Raw genomic sequence first — 25,146 nt, 5'->3', positions numbered from 1 at the left:
TGTTTGGGTGCCACATAAGCAGTGGGATACCAAAGTAGGAAAGACGTAAGGCCTTTTATTAAATACCTCCACAAGGCCCCATGTATCCCTGTGAAGTGCTATGTCCTTTTAAAGGTACGCTGAAGAGAATTTCTCAGTTGTGGTGTGTGCATTCTATAGACACGCTCGTTTAACTTATAAAGGCAGAAAGAACTGTGGCGGTGACTTACAACTACATACATGCAAAGTTTTTGCAATGTTTTTGGACTGTGTTCAAAGTCTTTAAAGCTAATGCATATGCACTTATGAATGTGCCAATGTTTTTTTTTTCCTTTAACAAAAAAACTGTAGCTATATTTGCAACAAGTATATATGCCGAAATGTAGTTATTCTGGTTTTGTAGTTCTTGTTGTATCTGCCACTCTTATATGGGACAGGGCCGAGAAAGCTGAGTGTGGTGCACCAGAAAGGGTGGTGTTGACGTTCAATCGGACATTAAAGGGGCCACCCAGACAAAATACAAGTGTGTTTTATTCGAAATGTTTCGTGTTTTACAGTGGCCCCAGCACTTGTCCGGCAGCAAACGATACCGTATTCACAGAGAAATCAATCAATTTAGGTTAAAATTTTGATTCTCCTGCCTAATCAAGTGGTTTCATGGCGTCTGCCATGAAGTCGCAGGGGTGGGTATTCATATGAACTTCCAGTGCGTTACAGTTAAACCTCGATATAACAAAGTTGTACTTGCGGGCGGAAATTTCGTTAAATCGAAAATTTCCTAAAATCGAGGTTTCGGTTTTACAGTTCATTTAACCAGTTATTGAGGTTTCAAAGCCTTGCCCATCGCCCAGAGACAACTGCTATGTAGTTACCTCTCCACTTAAGGCGAAATTTGTACTAAAACTGGCCGCAAAAATTGTGTGAATTGAGAGTTTCAACACTTAGGCTATGTAATTCGGATTGGCGACGGTAGTTCATGTGTCGTCGTAAAACTGGTGCTTTTTCCGCAACGCCTCATTGAATGTGATAGCAGACTAGGTTTCCACTTTTTAGTTTTTTCATTTCAGTCAATACTAAACGCCGCTGTTAGTCAATTGAACCCGCGTCTATGCCCCGTGAAATTCACCCCGGCGAGGTGCTGGTTCGAAGTTACGCCTCTTTTCGTCCGTTCATTGGTAGGCTTAGGCGCGGCGGCGTTGAGGGGTGCGGCGGGCCAATAGCGGAAGGGTGCTATGAAACTTTCTAAAGACTTTTTTCATGTACAAAAGCTCTGCAGCATGGGTGAGGGATGCAACCACGACACTAGAGATAGCCATGATTGCGAGTCGAGCGGAGTACACGCGGTTGGACTGTGTGTAGCAGCGCTTACGTGCTCCCGCTAAAGTGGAAAGCTTACAATAAGTATCTTCCGGCAAAATTCGATTAAACAATTAATTTTATGCCCGCTGAGCCCTAAAGAAACCGATTTTTCCACACCGCAGCTGTCTAATGAACACGGGTGAAACGAAGACGACCACATTCAAAGAGAGCAATTTATTGCCACCAGCACTTGATGTTTAAGCCGTAGTGAAGAAGTCCATAAGCAGTGCTTAGCGTTTCTTGACTTCATATGCTGACAGCGCTAACAAGGTTTGCTCTTACACATTTGCGTGCGCCTGTGTGCCTCCGCAGAACGTCGATGGCATCCATCACTTCGGTGGCCGTCGGTTTCACCGACACTTCCTCAGGCTCTTGTTCGGAACACTTTTCTTTCCCTTGGAGTGCTCATGCTGCTTACAAGACTCACCTAATGATGTATGAACAAAATATTAATGTGGTTATCAGCGAGCACAACCTAGAGCAGCAGCACCGTGAGGAAGGACGCGTAGAAAAAAAGCTTGAAGTAGGCTTCGGCAGCCTAAGCATATGTTTCTCATGCATTTATCTTTCTGTTTGCCCTGGCTAGTGTGTGCACGGCGCACACACCCGATTCAAAGGGTACAGCCCAAATATCATCATCATCATCATGGAGACGTCAAAATGGTGGCCGCACTATTCGACCGTCTATGACCACTAGCGGTTTGAGCAGCTTCTTTCATCGCTTTGAATTGTTGTCAACCGTATATTTCACCGCTTTTCTTTCATTTTAGCCATCTAAGAGTTAATGCGAGTACTGAATGTTTTCAATGTAGGCTCTGAGAGGCAAAATAAAACGTGCCTCGACCAGAATTTCGTTCTTCCTTTCTTGCCGTGACTTCGTTAAATCGGAAGCACCGCACGAAATTAGTTCGTAAAATCGAGATAAAAATACATGCATTTAGCAAAATTTTGATAGAAAACTTGAAAAAATTCCTTATATCGCGAATTTCGTTAAATCGAGGTTCGTTATATCGAGGTTCAACTGTATTAGGTTCTGCAGCCTTGCTTACCGTCATTCCTCTGAGATGGCGCTACCATGCAGAGGTGCAGGCCGTTGTCTGCCGTTGCTTTATTTTTTATTGTATTTGAACCTGGCTTGTTTTTGTTGTGGCAGAAAGTTATCGTTTCGTGAAACATGAGCTATGCTCGACAAACCGGGTCACGTAAGACAACGTCGCTTACGCCAATTAGTCAGTGTCGTGTAAGACAAGACGACTCCAAAGCGGCAGACTGCTGTGTGGCTAAAACAGGTATGGCACGCGCAGTACCGACAGCAGTGCGCATCAGTGCTTCCATGTTTACACGTATTTTCGTAACTTTGATTGTTTACTCACCATTCTTAAGGCTGTAAAATGACTATGCATTATATTTAAGCGAAAATAGCTCATTCGGCAAGCTCATAAGCCCTGCCTAATTTGCGTCCACTTTTGCCGGCCTCGGCCAATCACAGAGCTGGCTCATAGGACATCATAGGTTCTGTTGCGGGAAATGAGCTAGTGGGTCGCACGGCCATTTCCTTTTTCCCTAATTATATCACTTATTTGAGCGAAGTGTGCATTAAAAGTGGGGTCAGTGATTCTAACGAGGCAATCTTTCGAATGAACTAAACTTGTGTTTTGTCTGCATGGCCCCTTTAAGGCTTTTGCGTTCACAGTTCGTAAGAAGTGCTTAGGTGTCCTTGTATCTTCTCCCTTTTGCTAGCAGTGGCTGCAACGACAACGAAGTGGTCGGCAGGATGGGTGGCCTCTCGGAAGGGGAAGCCTTGGCCCTGGCATGCGCCTCGGAGACCTTCACGCAAGACACCCTGGAATATCTGAACAGCCTCCGTTCGCACCGCAACGGCAACAACAACAACAACAACAACGCCTGCATCGGCATGCAGCAGGTGGGTCAATGACGGCTGGCTGCTTACCAAGCACGCACTCTCTGCAAGTGTTTTGGATCTATTAAGACGAGGATCATGACAGTATGTGATTACAGCGACAGATTTTCCGCTATCCTCGAGTACAGCTTAAGAACGACAATGGGGGCTGTCCCTGCGCTTCATTACCACAGCTGACTGTTCATCCCTGTGATGAAAAGTATTTTCATCGTAACAGTAGTCATTTCTGTGATTTTTCGGGATTACCGTATTTGCACGCTTCTAACACGCACTTTGTTTCGCTAAAAGTTGCCTTAAAAATTTGCATGTGCATTACAATCGGGCTCAAAACCGAAATCGGCTTTCAGTGTTCCCCGCTTTAGTTTTAATGCTCACAAGAACTGGATAAGCAACTTTATGAAGAATAAGAGATTTCTAGTGCCACGGCTGTGTATGTCAAATAAAGTGTCTTCTGCCAGATACGTGGTGTCATGTCATTTATATCAGCGCAGTAAGATAGGCGTCAAATTATTTCATAAAATTTTCATAAGCAAACTTAACTGCGCATTACAATTGGGGGCACGTTAAAATCGTGCAAATACGGTAGTCTCCGTGCAGATGCTGCAGCGACGACGAAGTAGGCGAGAAAATGGCGACGGTGTCACCCATTAGGTGCAATCTTTTTTCAAAAAGTGTGCTCGCGTTGACATCACTGGTTCGTTGCTTTAGCGGGGTGCATATTACATGAACTATTGCCATTCTTTAAGGGGCCATGAAGACAAAATACCACTTTCTTCAGCTTGAAAGAACTCACTCTTGGTAGCTCACTCAGCTCCATCTCAGCCACCGAAGATGTTTCGTTAACTGAACAATGCTAGAAATGCTCGAGAATTTCCAAGCTTTGTGCTACAGCGATGTAATATGGGCAAGAATGATGCACTATGGGCCAGCACTGAAAGCACATGTACCAGTGCATGAACTGCACGTCAGCATTCAAGTAGTGATACGATCAAATGGGACTAGCGGCCCCACTACACTCGCCCAGTCATGTTTCTTGGTAGTAACCTGGGTCAACAGCCACCAGTGGCTCAAGCAATATTCTGCGATGTCGTAGAGAAATCGCCGGAAAGTGGCCGGGGAGTCGCCACTGCTTCGTATGCTTTCTTCGGTGTCTCGACTATTCCTTCGAAGTTTACAATAAAGATATTACCATTGTTATCGAGACAAAGCAACGTTTTCAACGTACCAAAGTTGTACTTCGTCTGCATGGGCCCTTTAAGGGCCAACTGCACTCAATTTTCACCTTGACTAAATTTATTTAATGTGTAGTAAGTACCACCAAATCAGCTGGGACGCGAGTGGTAGCCCCGTGAAAGACCTCGTTAATCAGTCAGACACATTTAAAAAAGCTCTGCCACAGACCCCGCCGCACCTGCCGGCGGATCGCGTTAACAGCCGCGCCTGTGACGCGCCAGCCGACGGGGGCTTCTTTCTCTGGCCAGCCACACAGCTGGAGAACCAGTCGAGCTCTGCTGCGAACGCTTCACCCCCTGTTGCTGCCTCGTGCAGGCGTAGAGCTTGCGCGCATACTTGCTCCCGAGCTGCTGACCACCCAGCCGCTCACTGGATGGCTGCAAAGTCACTTCAATGGCCGCGCTCTTCTCAATTTCAGTTTCAAAATCACCGATTTTTGCCAACCGCTTGCGGCGTCCACGCGCGTATTTCAGCTGTTGTGTTTTGCATCTTGCTTTATTTTTCAACAGACCATACAGAAATAGTGTTTTCAAGAGGTTGAAATTTTCAGTGCAGTTAGCCTTTAAGGGGGGATCTTAAAACAATTTCTTTTATTTTTTAAGCAAAACTTCAGTCCTGCTGCATTTTTCTTACTGATTTCAAATATGCCATTATTTTTTGAGTCATTGAATTAGTTCCCAAGATAATTAGACGTAATTAGTCATTTATGGAGCAACAATAGACAAAACAGTGTTGGTTATAGCACTGTAATCTTTGCATTTTCCAATACTGTGAACACTGGTGGATGTGGTAAGAGCAGTTTCTTGATGCCCCACTTGGAACTAATTTTATAGCTCATTAAACTTTGGTGTTTGAAATGGGCACTCGCAATAGTTTCTTGCCGCTGGGGCCACCAAGGTTTAGCGAGCTGTAAAATTGGTTCCAAGCAGTGCATCAAGAAACTGCTTCTCTTATTGCATTCACCAGAGTTCATAGTATTGGAAAATATAAAGATTATGGTTTTATGACCAACACTGTTTTGTCTATTGTTCCTCCAAAATTCGCTAATTGTCTCTAATTATCTTGAGAACTAATTGACGTACTCAAAAGATAATGGCATATTTGAAATAAGTGGGGGAAAAGCAGCAAGACTGACAAGTTTCGCAAGTATTACTTACAAATTTTACAAGCAGTGTCCCCTTAACTTGTACGTGAGTATAGCTATGTATTAGTATGGAACTCTACGGCACCCACGAAGGCAACGGGCAAATATGCAAAGCTAGCGGCTCCTTCTTGTGCGTGCAGCAGCAGCAGCAGCAGCCCAGCAGTCCCCTGCTAGGCCCCAGCGACTGCCAGCCCCCGCTGGGTGGCAGTGGTGACAGCCTCCCATCTACTGACTGGGCCCTGGGTGGAATGGCCACCCACGGTGGAATGGCCACTGTGTCCCATGGTGGAATGGCCACCGGCGTGAAGATGGCCCCCCAGCCCACTCCTTCAACTCTCCTCGGGGATGGAGGAGGACATGGCCTGCACAATGGCGGTGACCGAGAGCTTGGTGGTGCCACTGGCGGCAACATGCCTGACACTCACATGGCTGCTGGCAGCTTGCGACTGGTGAGGGTCTGAGAACGTTCTTGTAGCCTTCTGACCAAGTTTGATGCTTTGTTAGTTCTCAATGCTCAGTGCCCTTTCCTGCCGCTCGAGGTCTGTGCTCGCATTGCAAAAAAAGATATTCCTCCTCTCCTCCTAAAGAAACTTGAGAGAAATGTGAAAGCTAAAGGTGTGTCCAACCTTCGATAACTGTGCATCTAATCGATAGTGAAACTTTCAAAGACCCCTATTACAAATGAAGAACACACACGGGCGACGATTTTTAATGCACTAAGTAAATGCATGAAACAAACAATGGAAATGTATACCGACACGTGGTTTACGAGATTCAGGTGAATTATTGTGCTCCTCCTTCATGATCGATGCGTGTATTGTCCGATATAGAAATGTTCCTTTTTCACGATTTTTGAGTAACCGTTTTGACGCAACAGAAGCCCGGTTTCATGCACGCGCCGTGTGTCCAGAGGTCTTACCAGAGCTTCTTGGTCAGCCAACGAGTCCATGGAAAAATTCATTAGGTTTTTGACAGGAAGCCACTGACAGGTCCCACTAAGAAAGCATTCACTTTAAAAATTAAAGCCGTTCCACGCGATGGGAAAGCTGTCAAAAGTGCAGAGCAGTGATTAACCATAATGGGCTGTAGCGCCGTTATCCACTCACTGCTACCACCCAATGCAATTCAAATTTCCCGCCTTTGCAGTGCTCGCACGCCCCCTGCCTGAAACTGCGCTAGCGGGAGTACTGTTCTTTTTGCGCTCGCTTTCCCTCCCGCACGTGCTGGCGTTGCACTGCCACTTTTTTTCGCTTACTATTGTAAATCTAACCCAATGAGTGTTCGTAACTAAATGAACATGGGCACAGCCGGTTAATTACATGTTTTGCCTCAAATGCACCTGCATTTTTTTTCTTTTTTCTTTTTCTCTAAACAACGGGGAAATGTATGACAAGTGCCAGCGGTTCACGAGTTTTGAACTCATATGACTTTATAAACCGCCTGGCTTTTGAAGCCTCTCCGCGACGACAGCTGCTATGACGGAACACCGTGGGGCTCTACTTAGATTTAATGAGTGAGCTACGACGACAAGGCGAGCCCCTAAAGGGCTCTGCACTTAAAAGAGGCAATCTGTATAATGCGTGATGTGGACAGAAGGGGGTGTTGGGAAGGAGCAGCCAATGTGCGCCATGTGTTGCAGGCGATGGGCGGAGACGCGAGCCCCCGTCGCAGGGTACCGGGCGGCTTGCTTGCGGCAGCGCACGAGTATCGTCAGCGCCAGCTGCTGCAGCAGCTGCTGGCCATGGGAGGAGGAGGGGGAGGGGGAGGCTACCCGGGGCTCCAACAGCAGCTGGCTGCCGTCGCAGCCAGGGAGCAGCAGCTGGGCTACTCCAGCCCGGCTACCCCCAACGACCCCCGCAGGTGAGTGTGTAGGCCACATTCCACATCGGATGGCTCATTGTTTCCAGTTTAGCCAGCGTTCTCCAATATACACCAGTTCAGAATCCAGGCCGTGCGAGCACCTCTGCTTCATGGTAACTGCAAAGGCAGGTGTATTGGTACAGCACCTGGGGGACAAAAACTGAACTTTGCTAATCATTTGCCTAACAATAGAACTTAGTAAAATAAAGCTGCCTTTTCAGGTTAGGAGGAAACATTCAATAAGATGATGTTTACTTATGCTTCCATGGTTTTTCCTTTGACCTAAGGCAGCAGCTTCAGTGCTTGAATAGCACTTCAATGGACTTGCTCCATGCTTGCCCCTGTTTGCCCAGTGCAGGAGGTCAACTGTGGACAGCTTTTTGATACACGGGGCCAAGGGGAGTTTCACAACTTGTGTATGTTAAGTACGGTCTTAGCGGACATGGAAGACAACTTTACTCAGCTTGAAAGAAATAGCCTTTGGTAACCCATTCAACTCCATTCCAGCCACGAAAGTCATCTCTTTAACCATAGAAAATACAACAAATATTAATGAGCTTCTAAATTTCGCACCACTGTTATGGGATATGGGCAGGAGTGATGCTGTAGAGGGAGACACTAAGGCATTGTGCAGCTGAGCCCAAGGACACGGGTTTGATTCCCAGCTGTGGCGGCCGCTTTTCCGATGGAGGCAAAAAGCGAAAATGCCCTTGTGTTCGAGGTTTCGCCACACGTTAAAGATCCCCAGGTGGTCAAAGTTAATCTGGAGCACTCCACTACAGTGCACCTCATCGCCTGTGTAACGTCGTCGCGTTAAACCTCATAATCAAAATCAAATCGAATCTAAAAACATTCAAGTGATAGGATCAAGCAGGATCCAGTGAGAACCGTCACATAATCAGAAAAGGATTGGTTATAAAAATTTGCTGAGTCACGGCTGTCGTAATACTTAGTGGCATAACAGAGTGAAACATTTGGCCAATTTTTTAAACAGAGGATGCCTCAGAAGTCAGTTTCTTGGTTTCTTTGCATTGGACAAGTACACGAAACTCACTTGTTATGATCTGCAAGATACGCTAGAACCACGCAGTAAGAAGCAAGGAAATAATTTTGCTTCCTGAAGCAGCTAGATGATGTCACAAACACATGGCACAGATTAAGTTAGTGGCATTAGTTGTGGGAGAAGAAACTGTGCGGACCTTGCGATTGGCATTCCGCCGCGCAGCTGAAATGTGTTGCACGACAAATGTGGCCGCTCTCATCTCGTTCATCAAGTGCCGCTTTCATCTCCATCACTGTCGCAGCTACAAAGCTTTGTAGTTCACATTAGTATATTCACTACCTAATTGTAACGTTATCCAGTCGACTGCCCACATCCACCACAATGGATGTTTTGCCTCCTAAATACAGTCAAAGCTCGCGATAATGAAATCACGTGAATACGAAATTCCCGCAGCAACTATATATTTCCGGATTCTCGGTGAACGTCCCAAGAAGCTCATGTATTTAATATCCCGCAGCAACGAAATGTTCTTGGAAAGCGATCCCGCATTTACGAAATTCGCTGCAAGTCCAGTAGGCATTTTATCTACTCATTTGAGGCTAACAGTGTCCACAAAGTGCTCAAATGCATTTTTTCGGACTCAAAGTGCAGAAACTTTTGCATAAAATTGAATCATATTTTGGTGCTTGTTGTGTAACAAGTGAGCATTCTATTTGTTTTAGTAGAGAGGGGGCGTATTTCTAAAATTAGCAAACCAGGCACCAACGTTTCTATGGATTTGTAAATCTCTTTGTATTAATGCACAATGTTTTTTAAGCCCATGGGTCGTGAATTAGTAAGTCCCATAGGAATGTTATCAAGTAAGCAAGTCCCCCTTAAGTTCGTGTGTGTGTTAACAAATGTGGCACTAGTAAAGTAACACTGGCACAAAATTGTTGCCACGTGAACCCAGCCTGATGGCAGCTGGCTGTGGAAGTCGAACGGGAGCAGGGGCCGGCTTGCTGCGACCCTGCGCTGGCGGCTTGTGGAACGGATACTGCGGCGGCGGCCCCTACGAGACGGCGGCGGCCGCTGCTGGCTTGGCCAACGGCTTGGCTGCGGCTGGCAGCGGCTCCGGCTGGCCATTGGGGCCCAACACAGTGGAGCAAAGGGCGTCCTTGCCGCCGCCCTCGGATGTGCCGGCCAGCTACCGCAACTTTCCGCGCAACCTGAACTGCGGCAGCGGCGGGGCGCCGAGGCACTCGCGCCACCACGTGCCCTGGTCGATGGACCCTGCCATGCTGGGCTGGCCCGGTGGCTGGGGGGGAGAGCCGCACCTGCCCCCTTCCAGGGGGGGAGGGCACCTGCTGACACACTACCCCGCAGCAGCCGCCGCCGCTGCTGTGCAGGCCGGTGGCTACGCTCCCCGACTTGTACGGTGAGTGCATCTCTGAGGGACGTCACACTCTCAGTGGCTATGAAAGGGGCCTGAAGCAAGAAAAAACCTGTTTCGGGCCCTTTTATGATTTGGTGCCCTTTCTTTACTTTTTTTTTTGTGTGTCTCTGGCATTTATTCTGTTTTAGGGCCTCTCTTATGTTTCATGTACGCATGTTTATTTTTGTGCAGTAGGGCTTCTGTAATATTTCAGTCTACTTTATGTTATTTTAGGGATCCTGTAATGTCTTGCGCAAGTTTTGTTTGTTTACTACAACAAGACCTCTAGTATTTCAGCCCAGTTCATCTAAAAGTTGAAACTTGTTTCAGGGCCCTTTAATATATCGTTCCCTTTTTTTTACTGCAACAAAGCATCTCTGACGTTTATTCTGTTACAGGGCCTCTTTTATGTTTCACGCTTGTTTATTTTAGTGCAGTAGGGCTCCTCTAATGTTTTGCCTACTTTATATTGTTTTAGGGATCCTATAATGTCTTTCTTGTGCACATTTTGTTTGTTTACGGCAACAAGACCTCTCTAGTGTTCAGCCCACTTCATCTTAAAAACAAGTTGAAACCTGTTTCAGGGCCATTTTAGGGTCTTGCTCATTTTGTACTAAAGCGACCTATACCAATGTTTCACCATCCCCTTTTTGGGCCCCTTGAACAGTGTGAAGTCTTTCAAATGTTTGTCTGTTTTGCCCTGAAAGAAGCTAAGTGAAGCGTGCTTGAAAGCTTTGTGTTGTCCTTCCCCCTGTTTTGTGTGGAAAAAGAGCAAAACCAGTTTCAAAGTCCCCTTCTGAAGTGGTGCCGCTTTGATGTTTCAGCCTGAAACCTGTTTCAGAGCAAATTTTGGGTACACGAGTGGTATTAAAATGCACTGTTTGGGAACACAGTTGTGCGAGTTAATGGTTTGGAAGGTTTTCTTGTCATGTTAAAAATGTCAGACAGATGTCCGAGACAACGAGTTAACCCTTTCACTGTCACTGACGTACCAGTACGTTTTCGCACTTCCCCTCCATAGTGTCGCTGACAAGCAGGTACGTTCTCCATATGGTGCGTTAAAACATTTGCACTATAGCGCACTGCTGGCGTCCCTGGACTGTTCGTGCCATCTGCAGACCTTTTTAGTAGCTCGTATTTTCACTCGCTAACTCTCTACACCGGTACATTAGAGTACAGAGCGACCACACCCACCCTTCGTTGCTGGCGGGCTTGGTCACTCCGCGTGCTGTACTCTGTTGGGATGAGTGACCATGCGGCACACGTGCAATTACAGGTGCAAGGTTTGTTGCGCCATCCGCAACGGGCTTCTAGGTTATTTTTATTCTGTTCCCACATCTGCTACGGCGCGCCAGGTTAGCCCAGTGCGCCGTTGCCTCTCCAATAGACCGAAACGACTCAATCGCTGTTTTTGCTCACTCGCCGCGCCCTCACTTGCCGCTGTCAGCAGCAAACAAGGTTGTTGTATCAATGTTGTATCCCCTTTTTATCTCTATCTGCCATCATTATTTCGCAATGCGCCATTTCTGTCCGTTTTACGGGCTGCTGAAAGTGCTCCCTCCATGCGCACGGTTATTTTCGGATGGCTGATCGCGCAAGGCCTTCGACTGCGGACAGGAGTGATGGTTCTTCCGATTCTGATCCGAATACGAGCCGAGCTTGGATTTGCATTCGGACAGTTTCTCATCCGAGGAAGGGGTGTGAGTTCCACAGAATCAGATTCTGATGTTGGGGTCGTTTTCCCGGAAGCGTGCACGGCAAACTGAAAATATCTGGAAGAGAGGCGATTTCTCACCTACACTCTTTCCTTTTGACGCGTTACATTCCGGTTGCTATCGTAGTGAAATAAATCACTATGTTCTTTCCCTGATATTCCGGAAACTAAGCCGACACTGGGGGTGCGTCATGGCCAGAAACACCCGACAGTGAAAGGGTTAACTGGCCAGACATGTTGATTACTTGTATCACTCAGAGTCCCCTGTTTGACAGTGGTTTTTGTACAGCCTGCAAGCTGTCTCGAACTAGCTAAAAAAGGTGTATTGCGTGTTCTCTGAGCTATTGCTATGCTTTTAGAACAAGGCTATAACAGTGGGAGGCACTTTTTCAAAAGGGATGAGGGTAAATAAGCTCCCACTCTACCTGTAAAAAAAAAAAAGCATATTTATTTTTATTAGGGGTGTGCGAATATTCGAAACTTCGAATATTCGATTCGAATTTTTTGGTATTCGATTCGATTCGTACGACACTTTTATTGTTCGAAATATTCGAACCACCTAAAACTAAAAAAAAAAAAAAAAAATTCAGAGCGTGTCTCAGCAGCAAAGTCGCGAAGCATATACACGGCGAACGGTACATGCTTTCGCAGACTGTATCGGTGTTTATTCATAGTTACAGTGGACTCTCGATGATATGATTCTGGGGGTGCGAATTTCGGGATGATACGAATTTCCGAAAAGCCCCGGCGAAATTGCATTGTTTGCAATGGGAAAAATTTCGGCTGTTACGAACGGACCTGCGCGGCCCGGCAGATGATACGAACGAGCCGGCGAGGCACCCGACTGCCGAACGAGCAAGAGACGGCTCTCGCTACCCTGTTTGTCACTCTTTCTCCAGAAACGGCCGGACTGCAGTTTTCTGCTTGCGAAAACGCCCTGCGCACGCCCAATGCGCGCTGACACCGCCGCAAAACCATCCCCACGCTGCGCGCGGCGCGGCTGGCGGCGTCAACATGGCGTCGGCTCCAGGCCCGAAGTGGCGCGGGCGCTCGAGTGACCGCTTCTAACCGCTCTTTAAAATGCGGCTCAAGGGAGAACGAAGTTGCTTGTGCGGTAAAGAAGCTGATAATGCATGCGAAAACGGTACTATAAAACATCATCCGCGCCGCTAGAAAGTGCCCATAAAATATTTGCCGGGGTGCTAAGCCTAACCCTTTCCGGTGGAGCCAAGCCGGCTGTCTCGATCTCGTCGCAAGTAGTCAGGCTCCTCCATTCTGCCGCGCGTGTCGTGCATCATTTTCTGACCGAGGTAGGCGCTCCCGCGGGCGCGAAATTGTCGATGCGGGCGTGAAAATGCAGTGCTCGCAGAGCCGAGGCGAGCGAATCGCGTGCAAAAACGCACCATGCGGTTCACGCTTGACTTTTGCGGCGTGTAGCGAGCTTGGACACAGCGAGTGAGGAGATGAGCGCGAAGCTTTACGTGCTCCAGAAAGGACTGCTTTGCGACATGGGGGTTAAAAAAAGCAGAAAAAATCACGAAATTCTTCACGCGAAAGTAAGAAAAGAAATAAACGAAAACTTTTTTCAGCGTTCAATTTTTTGGTCTGTGTTGTTGGTTCATACGAATTTCGGATGATACGAATATTTTTTGCGGTCCCGCGAGATTAGTATCATCGAGATTTTACTGTATCAGCGCGCGGCAATGTGCCCGGGCTTGGGCATGCCAGCCACTAGTGTCTCAAGTGAGCAGCTGTTTTCGGTATCTGGTGGAGTTGTGACGAGCAGGAGGTTGTCACTGCTCCCCGAACATGTTGAGCAGTTAACCTTTCTCCATGTTCACATTTAAGTGAGAGCAGACCTTAAGCTGTTGAGTGCAATGGTATTGTGTAATTCCTAATTTTACTTTGTGTGATTTGTTGTGCAATAAAGTTGCAGTTTTTGTGTCTCTAGATGGTGAAAACTTAAATTTTACAAAAAACAATAAGTATTCGTATTCGAAAAATATTCGATTCGATTCGAACTCTGTTTTTATTATTCGAATTCGCTTCGAAATTAAAAAATTGATATTCGCACACCCCTAGTTTTTATATAATTATGGCATATGATGATTGCCTGGCTCTGAATTTTTTTTTCACAGACTCATCACCGTATTTTAATCAAGGACTTGCTTCTTCATCTATGTTGCTCTATGTCCATGATATATATTTGAGATGTTGGCATGAAATTCAGTAGCCACACTTTGATCCTAAATATGAAAGTTTTTTTTTTCCAGAAATATTTTCACGAGTTCCCTCAGGAACAGCTGCTTGCTCAGGTGCTTGTATTTTGTGAGCAGGCATTGAGGGGTGCGTAGTAAAGGTTGTTTCGCATTTTTTTACTTCTCATACACTCTGAAAAAGTTGTACCTGGTGATTGAACATCCCGGTGCACAACAGTTGCGAGGTGCTACATTGGGGGTGGGTATTTTCCCTGCGTAGCCGTAGCGGTCCCTCCAACGAGCTCCACCTGAACCTGGAGGTCTGCTATGAGCAGTTCCACAGCCTCGAGAAGGAGCGCAAAAAGGTGGGCCCCCACAAATCTACACGACTAGTGTACACAATCATTCAAAATATTACGATTTCAAAATTATACTTCATCTCATAAGCTGCTTGCAGCACGGTGAAAACTTTGATGCATGCATGGCTGGTATTTCTACACAGCTACGTATAGTGCTTTCATTGCACCTTCTGTTGAAGGGGACATGCAGACAAAATACTAGCTTGTTTTATTAGAAAGATTTCGTGTTTTATAGTGCCCTCAGCACTTTTGTGGCAGCAAACGATGCTGTATTCACTGAGAAATCAATCAATTTAGGTTAAAATTTTTTATTCTCCCACCAAATCATGTGTTTTCGTGACGACTGTAATGAAGTCATGAGGGCGGGTACTCAAATTAGGCTCTGCAGCCTTGCTTGCCATCAGTCCTCCCAGATGGCGCTACAATACTCAGCCGCGGAACGTTGTCTGCCGTTGCTTTGTTTTTGACCATATTTGCACCTGGCTTGCTTTTGTTACGGTAGAAAGTAATTGTTTTGTGAAACATGGGGTATGCTCAACAAACAGGGTCACGTAAGCCAATGTCACTTACGCCAATTGGCCAGTATTGTGTAAGACTACTCCAAAACGGTGGGCTGCTGTGCAGCTAAAACAAGTGTAGGGCTCCCAGTACCAACAGCAGTGCGCATTGGTAGTTATATATTTGCAAGTATTTTCGTAACTTTCATTGTTTACCCCACCATTCTTGCTGCTGTAAAATCATAAGGCATTACATTTAAGCGTAAATATCCCGGCCGGCAAGCTTCTAAGCTGTGCCTAATTTGCGTTTGCTTTTGCTGGCCTCAGCCAATCGCACAGCAGAGCTTATGACATCATAGGTTCTGTTGCGGGAAATGATCTAGTGGGTCACATGGCCATTCCCTTTTTTTTTTCTAATTGTATAGCTTGTTTGAGCGAAGTGTGAGTTAAAAGTGGTGTCAGTAGGATTCTAACGACTACTAAAGCGCTAAGTTTGGCGAGTTGGTTACTGTATACTAAGGAATTCATCGTACTAGCGAACATTAAGACAGGGACACAGCTAAAAAGAAGAAGAAACACACGCTAGATCTTCAACTCAGTTTATGCCACATAAACAGGAAAACACCAATAAGTACATGAAAAAGGAATGGGTTATCATAAAAACACTTCATGAAACACTATCACTCATATCACAGGTCACATTACAGCGCCGGTCCATATCACATTGCGGAAATTTAACAGACACGTGCAAACAGCCTTCATCCTTCGCCCACGCTCAACCACCTTTCCCTCTCCAAAAAATTAATTTCCTTTGCGGATAGTGCCAAAGACGGTGCGCTGACGCATACATCCCCCTCTCTTCTTATCAAGAAGGCTTCCACAATTTCTCGGTCGGTTTGGGAGGGTGGCCTATACAAGATGCGCGTACTGCAGAAATCTGGTGTGCACCCCTTGCACCTACGGCAATGATCAGCCAGGAGGCCAGCCCCCATCTGTGCATTGACAGCCGCCTGGTGGTCTTTCAGCCTCACATTGAGGCACCTGCCTGTTTGGCCAATGTAGCACTTTTTGCACGACAGGGGGATCCTGTAGACCACCCCCGTCGCGCAATTCACAAACCTGCTTGTACGCCGCACGGCACAGCTGGGCTTGGAGCCGGAGTTATTAACCCTACACACCATTTTTGACAGCCTCTCAGGTGCCGAAAAAACCACCTGTACACCACATTTCTCACCAACCTTTTTCAGGCGGTGGGACACTTGGTGTACATAAGGCAAGGCTACCACAGGAACTCTCTGCCTTTGGCATTCAGAACCGGGCACATGGTCTGTTTTGAGCTCCTTCACAAGGCTCTCTGCCACAGAGGCCACCATTTCAGGTGGAAAAGCTGCCGCTTTCAGTCTTTCCACTTGCTTCAGCAAGCTAGCCTGCATTCTATGTTGGCAAGACCTGGTAAGCGCCGCCCTCAGAATGTTCTTTGCAATGCCTCTCTTCACAAGCTTTGAATGGGCTGACTGATAGGGCAGGATGCCCTTTTTACTGCGCGGAGCATACTGTCAACAAGGCTGATCGGCCCCAAGGTGCAGGCGCACATCCAGAAACTGCAAGACACCCATCTCCGGCAACTCGTACGTAAACTTCAAACCACCTGCACACTCAGTGAACGCGCCTAGCACATGGGCAACAATGCTATTTCTATCACCGGGCACAGCTTCATTCAACACCACAAGATAATCGTCTCCATACCCGGTAGGCAGATCTTCACAATGGGGCTGCCCTCAAGGCGGCAAGCAATCTGCCAGTCACACTTTGCCAAGAACAAGTCGCTCAGGACTGGGGCGATACGTGAACCTATGCACACACCCTCTTTTTGCACCACCAGCGTATCTTCAAACCTGACCACAGTAGAGGACAGATAAAAGTCTAGTAAAGCTATAAAGCTACTGGCAGCGGCATGCCCGCAGAATTCTGGAATGATACAATACCACTAGCATCAATGCTTTCCTGTGCAGGGCTTAGCATTCCACCCTTTGGAATGGAGTAAAACAGTTCTTCCTCGTCAATGGAAAAGGCAAAAAGCCCCCTCTCTTTGCGCTCTGAGGAAAAACTAATTACTTCTTCCGAGTTGCGTACCAGAAACGGGTCCCCAAGCTTTAAACCATTCAACTGCTTTTGCAAAAACTTGGAAAGCGCCCCTTGCCAGGAGCCTTTTTCCGTAACAATCGCACGAAAAGGTACAGAATCCTTGTGTGTCTTTGCTGTATAAAACACTTCTAGGGCATCCGGCTTTGCACCCGCAATCTCTTTTCTTAGGTTGGGTAAATTTAAATTGTCACAATGGCGTAGCGCTTCTCTTTTAACCTTAACAGGATTGGCTGGGGTTAACACAAAATTCTTTTTTAGGGCGTTCTCGGCCTTTTCCTTGAACAAGTCTTTTGTCATGACAACAAAACCACCGTCCTTGTCGGACAAAACCACCCTCCTTGTCCTAGCATGTGTTTCGTCTTCTCTTTAGCTGTGTCCCTGTCTTAATGTTCGCTAGTACGATGAATTCCTTAGGATTCTAACGAGGCAGCCTATCGAACGAACCAAACTTGTGTACTGTCTGCATGGCCCCTTTAAGCCTTGATTCCATCACCAAGATGTGTCATTTAATGCTTTCGTGCAACTTAAAGGAGCACTGACACGAAAATTTCATGTTCCACTTTTATTGTTTTTATCGATGCTTAATGGTCTGGCGAACCCGAAACAGCCCTTCAAATACTTCAGCGCGCGATAGTTAATTACATTGAACGGCCTGAGAATCGTTTGTTTCAAATTCCCGCGCTTTCATCCCGAACGGCGCATATGACAGACTCCCGGACAGACGTCACCGCTTTGTGCGGACGTCACCGGCGCCCGCTTGAGAGGGTGTTGCGCCCGCTCGCCGCTCGTGGGGTCGCGCGCGTGAAGGGACGTCACGAGTTTTTGACGAGCGCTGTCGCGTCACTTCTTTTCCGCTCTTGGATTGACGTCACGCTGATGTCCATTTGCTGAGTGCCGCTCCGCGCGCTGCTCCGTCGGCGCGATAAATAAGATCCAATTGAACTACGTTCTTCGCGTCGCAGGCCGCTCATATTTCAGCCAGGGTATTATGTTGAGTGAAGGAAGCGAACTGTGCAATAATATTAACGCCGAAAATTGGTGTCAGTGCTCCTTTAACACTCTGTGGCTTTAGCATTGCAATTTGTTTTTTTTTTTACTTTCTTCCTAGAACAAGTGTGGCAAGCTAGGCATTTTTTTTTCTTTGGCTGGGAGGTCGAAGACTTTTGCGTACCGTTTGAGTAAATGCCCTTCAGCAAAGCTAAGAGCTTGCTGGCTCTCTTTCACAGCGGCCTTGTAGTGTCCTTTGCAGGTTCACTTAAACGGGGACACGGCTCTTAAAACAGCTCCTTTAATTTTCAGATAAACTCTGTGAAACTTACCAGTTTTGCTGCGTTTTTACCAGTGATTTCAAATATGCACTATTATTTCAGTTGGTCAATTAGTTCCCAAGATAGAGATAATTAGCAATTTTTGGAGGAACACTAGACAAAACAGTGTTGGTCATAGCACTGTAATCTCTACATTTTCCAATACTCTGAACAGAGGTGAATGCAGTAAGAGAATTGGTTTTTTGATTCACCACATGGAACTAATTTTGCAGCTCATTAAACTTTGGTGGCACCAGTTGCAAGGAACCATTTTGAGTGCCCATTTCAAACACCAAAGTTTAAAAGAGCTGTAAAATTAGTTCCAAGTGGTGCATCAAAAAAAACGATTCTCTTATTGCATTCACCAGGGTTCGTAGTATTTGAAAATATAAAGATTGCAGTTCTAGACCAACACTGTTTTGTCTAATTGTTCCTCCAAAAATTTCTAATTATCTCTAATTACCTTGGGAATTAATTGACAAACTGGAAAAATAGTGGCATATTTGAAATCAGTGGGAGCAAGACTGGCAAGTTTCACAGAGTTTATTTGAAAATTAAAAGGAGCTGTTTTAAGAGCCATGCCCCCCCTCAATGGGAGTTCTAACTTGGCTTCTCAAGCATATGCTGGCTTCAGAAAAATTTGGCTGGAATTCGTGAAAGAATAATGCAGCCTGGTGTGTTTGATTCTTTTATTCAAGTGGGAGGGCCTCAAGTCGTATAAGTCGCACGTCCTGTAGTGCTTGTCTCTAAATGTCTGAAAAGGCGTCACAAGATGAAGGAGAGAAGATGAATTGCAACAGCTTAATTGCTGAATACTCTTAGCTTGAACGTTGCCAGGTTAATGCTCTCCGAATTTTTGTGTTCTATGTAGCTAGGATGAAACAATGCTTAGATCAAGCTGCGGCTACGAAAACAATGGCCATTGTACAGCATCAGTGAAACTTTTTCGTCTTTTTATGGCACCAGGACTTGACTGTTCAGGTTCACTTGACTCGGTTTGACTTGACTTGTCTTGTTACCTCGGTTACGTTTGACTTCACTTGCGGCCAACACTAATGCTTGTGGAAGACCAATTCCATCCTGCCTGCTTTGGATGCCAAGAGGATCGATTGGTGCGGGCTGATTGAAGCAACGGTGTTTCTGTGTTAGTAATTGCATTTGGTGTTTGTAAGAACAGCTGCAGAAAGGTGACACCAGGTGCTGTAGCTATTCAGGATGAGATTTTTACTCCTGTAGACTGCGTGAGTGGATGAAGACCTTTAACCTTAATTCTCTTTAATTTTACACTCAGCAACCATTTTACCAATTCTTGAATTGAACTTGAGTTTCATTAAATTAGCATAACGTTTTTTAACTGAATGCGAAGACAAAAAGCCGATTTTGAATCAAATAAAATAATAATGAATTGGTCCTTTGTTCTAAACAAAGCTATGAAAAAAAAAAAAAGCAAAACTATGGCACTTGTGATTTCGTACCCCTGTGCATTCACGCACTATTACTGGACTGGTCCAGTAATAGCGCGTGACTTCACTATTACTGGTCCTTCAACAAGGTAAAAATTTGGGCTGCTCGGTACATATTCAAAGACAGCAAAACAGCGGAAAGGACAAGACGGAACAGTGGACGGAACAGCGCTTCGTCCTGTTGTTCTTCCTCGTCCCGTCCTTCGCGCTGTTTTGCTGTCTTTTTACAGGTTCTTCAACATTATGACAAGTGCCTTGTGGTAGCTATGCAGGTTGGTACGAACTGTTATGAACCTAACCTAACCTATTATCTCGTTGCAATTGTAGCCTACAGCCAGTAACTTTCATTTACTCAATCATGCCACTATCAACAGCGGATCATCTTCTGCTTTGCAAGTTTACATGCTGAGAGCATTCTAGTTCACCTAACAAATGCCACTAAACACGCGCTAGCTTGATGCAAGTTTTAAATCTGTTCAAGGTTTTTTTGCACTGCTGCTGCATTGGGCTGAAAAGCAAACCGAAGAGTACGTGCTGTGGAGTGAAGCTTGGAGCGTGCACTTTATCATTTTTTCTAAAAATCTCCACAGGAACTTCAAAATACTTTGAATGCTATAAGTCTGGTGCAAATTCAATCAAACGACAAACTCTCGCCGTTAAGCGTTCGAAATTCTGAATGTTTGCATACCTGCAGTTAGAACATCCCGTATTACAGCAAGCGTCCTTGAAGTAAAGCGGCCCAATACCGATGTTGTTCTCCATGTGGCCACATTTCAGACGGAAGCAGAGTTGGCTCGGCAGAACCCCGGGAAGCGCGTGTCCAGTGCCAACAACATCCCTGTGCCGCGGCTGCCAGCCAATCCGTCACGGGTGGACCGCCTCATTGTTGACCAGCTCAGGGAGCACGCCAAGGTGAGCTCAGTCATCAACTGCCCTGCTTGAATTGCTTTTTAAGTGCAGAGCACTTTGTCATAGTAGCTCGCTTGCTGGACGCAAGTAGAGCCCCACGGCGCACCGTCATAGCGGCGTCCCACAGAGGCTTCGAAAACCAAGCGGTTTATATAGTCATAACCATTCAAAACTCATCAACCGCTGGCGCTTGTCATACATCTCCTCCCCGTTGTTTAGTGCTAAGAAAACTGCTGGCACATTTGAGGCAATCGAATCTGTGTATATAACCGCCAGCCCCCACGTTCATTTAGTTAGGAACGCTTGTTAGATTGGTTTTTATGATAGTAAACGAAAAAAGCGGTCATGCAAAAAAAAAAAAATGGCCCGTTCGAAATGGCGCAGAAAGGCCCCAGCCGCGCAAGAGAAAAATTATGTGTTTGAAATGACGCAAAACAGCTCCAGCATACGAAATTAAAGCAAACACAAAAAGAACAGAAGAACAGAACTCCTGCTGGCTCAGTTTCAGGCAGGGAGTGCGCGAGCATAGTGAAGGCGGGAAATTTGAATTGCATTGGACAAACCTCTGTTCCATTCATCAAGATTGGAGTGAGACAGGGCGGCGAAGAGCGGGATGGGTGGTAGCAGTGAGCGGATAACAGCCCTACGGCCCGGCCATTATGGCGAATCACTGCTCTGCACTTCCAACAGCTTTCACATTGAGTGGAATGGCTTTAATTTACATTTCTTTGTCTTGGCCTGGTTCATATCTCGGCAAAACAGGACTAGCTCAAACTCAAATGCCCTTTTACTGCTTCACACTGTATTCACTCAAACTCAGCCTCAAAAAGCTCGTCTGTAGTAAAAATCACTCATGCTAACTCATCACATACTCATTTGTAATCGTACTGACTTGTACCCAAACTCATTAGTCCTCGCCTCACGAGTACTTGTACTGGATCTGTACTCATTTGTACTCAATCTGTACTCACTAGCACTCGTACTCAATCTGTACTGACATTTACTCATGTTCAAAAGTGTTTCTACAATTTGTTCTTGCAATCAACCACTTGCATTCATGCGCTGCACTATGTCTATGGACTCAACTAAGCTGGAGCCAGAGAATGCTTCCAGCCCGCACCAGTTAGTTCCCCTTCCACAATTTTGTGTAACTGAAACAGGCAGAAGCTTTTCTTGTTACCGAACCTGAAGATGAAAAAACGGGCATCTGCGTGCATTGTGCATGCTAGCAGCCTCCCATGCCCCCTCCCTTCGAACAATTTGAACGAAGAAAGTTGAGCGAAGCCACTCATGCATGCCTTCACTATGGCAACCCTGTGAAGAGCACACCGCTGAAGAGGGATAAAGAGGGCCGCAGTTTTTCCCCTTAACACCTCAATTTGCCTTCCTTTAAGGGGCGCCGCGAAATGCGCAGGACTTGAGTGGGCAGGTCGGAACTTGAGTGCATTATCAATGAGTGAAGCTTAAGCGCAAACAGACACAGGGACGAAAAAGGGAAATGCCACCAGCACTTACTATCAACTGAAAGATTTATTAAAATCGAAAACACGTATATACCATGCCAAGACCCAACAATCAGGCACGTGTGACCATCGCGCATGCGTACGGCGGTACACGAGTACAACCGCCCCTTTTCTTCTCTTCTGTTTCTTTCCCTCTTCCTCTACCCCCTCTCCTTAATTAAGAAGTAGCACTTCTTTATCTAGAATACTCGGTGACGGGTGACTTATACAATCCGAGGCCCTATTTCAGATATGGAAGGCTTCAGCAAGTTCCCTGGTAGCATGATCTCTATGTTTAAAAAGCACTTCCGTGTCTGTAAAGCAAGGCTTACAGCTGCAGTCTGAACAGTGCAGCGCCAGGTGTGTGTAGGGCCTTCCTTTCAAGGAGGAATGGTGCTCCCTCAAGCGTACATTGATACAGTGGCCGGTCTGCCCGACGTGCACCCGGCCACAGGACATAGGAATGCAGTACACAACATTGGTCATACACTAAAAAAAGCTGGAGTCTGCGTTTAATCAAACAACCACGTGTGGAAACACTAAGTGAAACAACTACGTGTGGAAACGCTTAAGTTTCACTCATGGATTTTCACCAACTAGCTTGTCTCTCCATTTTGCATTATCAAACTCAAGTTTCACTCGCGAGTCCAGCACTACTCGTGAGTGCATGCACTCGTGAGTACAGTACTCACAAGTAGTACTCATGAGCCCTGTACTCACGAGTACGTGTACTCACATCTGTACTCACTCGTCATTGTTCTCATTTTTTTTTCTGAGTCTGTATACTCACTTGTGAGTTTGAGTACAAATGAGTGTACTCACGAGTGAGTACGCCGACCTATGGCCTAGTTACCTGCTTCTTATCTTGGTGCTTTGCTTGCCATCCTACCGTTGAGGCAGACATGCATCTCGGGATCTGATGAAGGCATTGCAAAAACAAAAAAAAAAATTGCTCAGCTTGCACTAGTGGTTCAAGCTGGAAAAGTACAGCAGAGCTGGGGATCGACCTAGCTTGTCCCCACACTGACAACGGATCCTCGGAGAGAGGGAGCAGTCAGACCTCAGCAGTGCAAAGTTGTTTTGGACGGCAATGTAAAGCAAAGCCCATGAGCTCATACGGGAATGGAACCCGGGTCTCCATAGTATGAGCTGAGTGTGTATTACCACTGCGCTACCTTGGCGCATTGCCAGTGGTTGAACAAGATTGGTTGGTCGGAGAATTCACACCACAAGGCAAAGAACGAAAGCAAAGGAAGCGATGCAAATGCAATACAGCAGTAAACCCAGGTGAAAGGTGCAGTGAAAAGACTTTATATGAACCATCTTCCTCTACTCTTTTTCCCGTGTCCCACAACAGGGCCTATTGGTCTCCTCCTATGATAAAGTCATCCATTCCATTCCATTTCTAGCTGGATTATTGAACCACAAATTTCTTCTAGCTAGAATTTCCAGCTATAAATTCACTTTCAGGCTCATTTCTAGCTGGATTGAGATTTTGTTCCGGCTGGTAGCTACTACTTCCAGCTAGCATTTGTCAGTTCAACTGGAAAAAGAAAAAAACATGCCAGCAGGAAATAATCGACTCTAGGTAGACTACGAATTTTTCTAGTTAGGAGCTTTCGATTCCAGCTAGAATCTATAAATCTAGTCAGAAATGAAGCTGGAAATTTAGATTTCTTGCTAAAAATGCACTTTCCGTTTTCACAAGGGACGAATTTCAGCGGCATTGCCACAATGCTGTTGTCTTCAAAGCGTGAGAGCAGACTTACGTGTGTCGATGAATTTTGCTCGTGTAGCTATGACGGTGAAGACATTGAGTTTCATACTAATATACACTAGGGGGAAATCTGGCGCCACTGTCTAGGGGAGCCGCGCTTCAGCGAGCGTTCCGTCATGTACTGGCCAGGCGTGTTCCACTTGTCCTTGGCATGGCTCCTGAACAGGCTGAAAAGTTGCCTCTGGCTGCAAAAAAGCGACAATAGTACTCTGAAAGATTATTGAAATGTGTTTCGTTATTACAAAATTGAACTTCCAGAAAGATATACTTGTCAGTAAGTATTTAGAAGCTTTATGAACAATGCAGAAGAAAAAAATGTTACCTTTCTGGCTTCGAGACAAAAAAGAAGCCATACGGCTAGCTAAGCCAAGTAGGCGAGGAACGTCGCTAGCTGCAATGGCACCACTATAGTGAACTAGAATGATCTAGTGGCGCGAACGGCGAGGAAGGGGCGTGCTCTTCTGTGTAGAAAACACCAGGTGGCGCTGCTGCGCCATCTTCGAAAGGCGCCGCCGCGGCAGGCTGTCGCTGTTCCGATGTTGGGTAGTAATTAACCTTTAAAAAAAAAAATGCTACTCGCGTCTGGCATTTCCGTACCTTGCTAGGAACGTTTTGTTGCAAATCTGCCCGTTTGAGCTGTAGGGAAACGGCTATAAATCGAGTTGTTTGGTGTCGTCTGCTACCTGCGCAGACGATCGATGCGAGCGTACGCGTTCGATGTGCTGCCGGCGGACAACTGCTATGTTTAATTCTTTACGAATGGATTTACTTTTTATATTTACTGTAATAAAGTCCCGGCATGAACCTACTTGTGAATTTCACTCTACAAAAGCAAATTATACCCAGTATTCACGCGTCCAGTAGCACCCGGCTGATTTTCTCAGCAGCAAAGTTTGCAATAAACAAATTACCTTCAGAGGAAACTTTCCCCAGGCACTTAGTGCTGAAGGCAGCGTCTCCAAATGTGTCGTTTGAGATCGCAGCTTCTGTGTTAGCACGTGTAATACATCACTAAACCTCCTAGTCGTCATGGCCCCTTTGCAGGCCGAACTGCTGTCAGCTTCTTGCAGCACACTGTTCGCAACAGCTAGGGAATATATGTCACCGCTTCCGCATAACACACCACGAAAAGAATGTTTGCGACGACACTTTGTCGTCATGTGGATAGAAGAGCACAGATTTCTCGTGAAAATGTCTAGCTTTTTTTTTTTTTTCGTATCGATGTCGTATAGCGAAACGAACGTTTCGATCGTCGGCACAATTTAGCCGGCACCAGAGCTTTGAAGGAAGCTTGACTTCTTGAAGATGGCTCATTGTGAAAGCATCATTCCACAGAACTTGCGACTTCATTTGATGAGCACT

The 25,146-nt window shown here is 46.1% G+C and overlaps 1 protein-coding gene across 1 annotated transcript in view; it reads left to right on the top strand.

Moving 5' to 3' along the window:
* The window catches only part of LOC144179914 (uncharacterized), a 47,471-nt gene that overhangs the window by 11,668 nt on the left and 10,657 nt on the right, over positions 1-25,146 (top strand). Inside the window, exons 5-10 of the mRNA XM_077708336.1 lie at positions 3,079-3,262; positions 5,777-6,085; positions 7,276-7,496; positions 9,452-9,916; positions 14,106-14,190; positions 20,374-20,508. Of these exons, the coding sequence (XP_077564462.1) occupies positions 3,079-3,262; positions 5,777-6,085; positions 7,276-7,496; positions 9,452-9,916; positions 14,106-14,190; positions 20,374-20,508 (1,399 nt within the window). The remainder of the gene's footprint in view (positions 1-3,078; positions 3,263-5,776; positions 6,086-7,275; positions 7,497-9,451; positions 9,917-14,105; positions 14,191-20,373; positions 20,509-25,146) is intronic.

The sequence above is a fragment of the Haemaphysalis longicornis genome, unplaced genomic scaffold, assembly GCF_048455015.1.
Source record: "Haemaphysalis longicornis isolate Haplotype H1 unplaced genomic scaffold, Haemaphysalis longicornis Haplotype H1 scaffold_4, whole genome shotgun sequence".
Lineage (NCBI taxonomy): Eukaryota > Metazoa > Arthropoda > Arachnida > Ixodida > Ixodidae > Haemaphysalis > Haemaphysalis longicornis.
The sequence above is the reverse complement of the archived record's forward strand: the minus strand, read 5'-3'. Positions and strand labels throughout refer to the sequence as shown.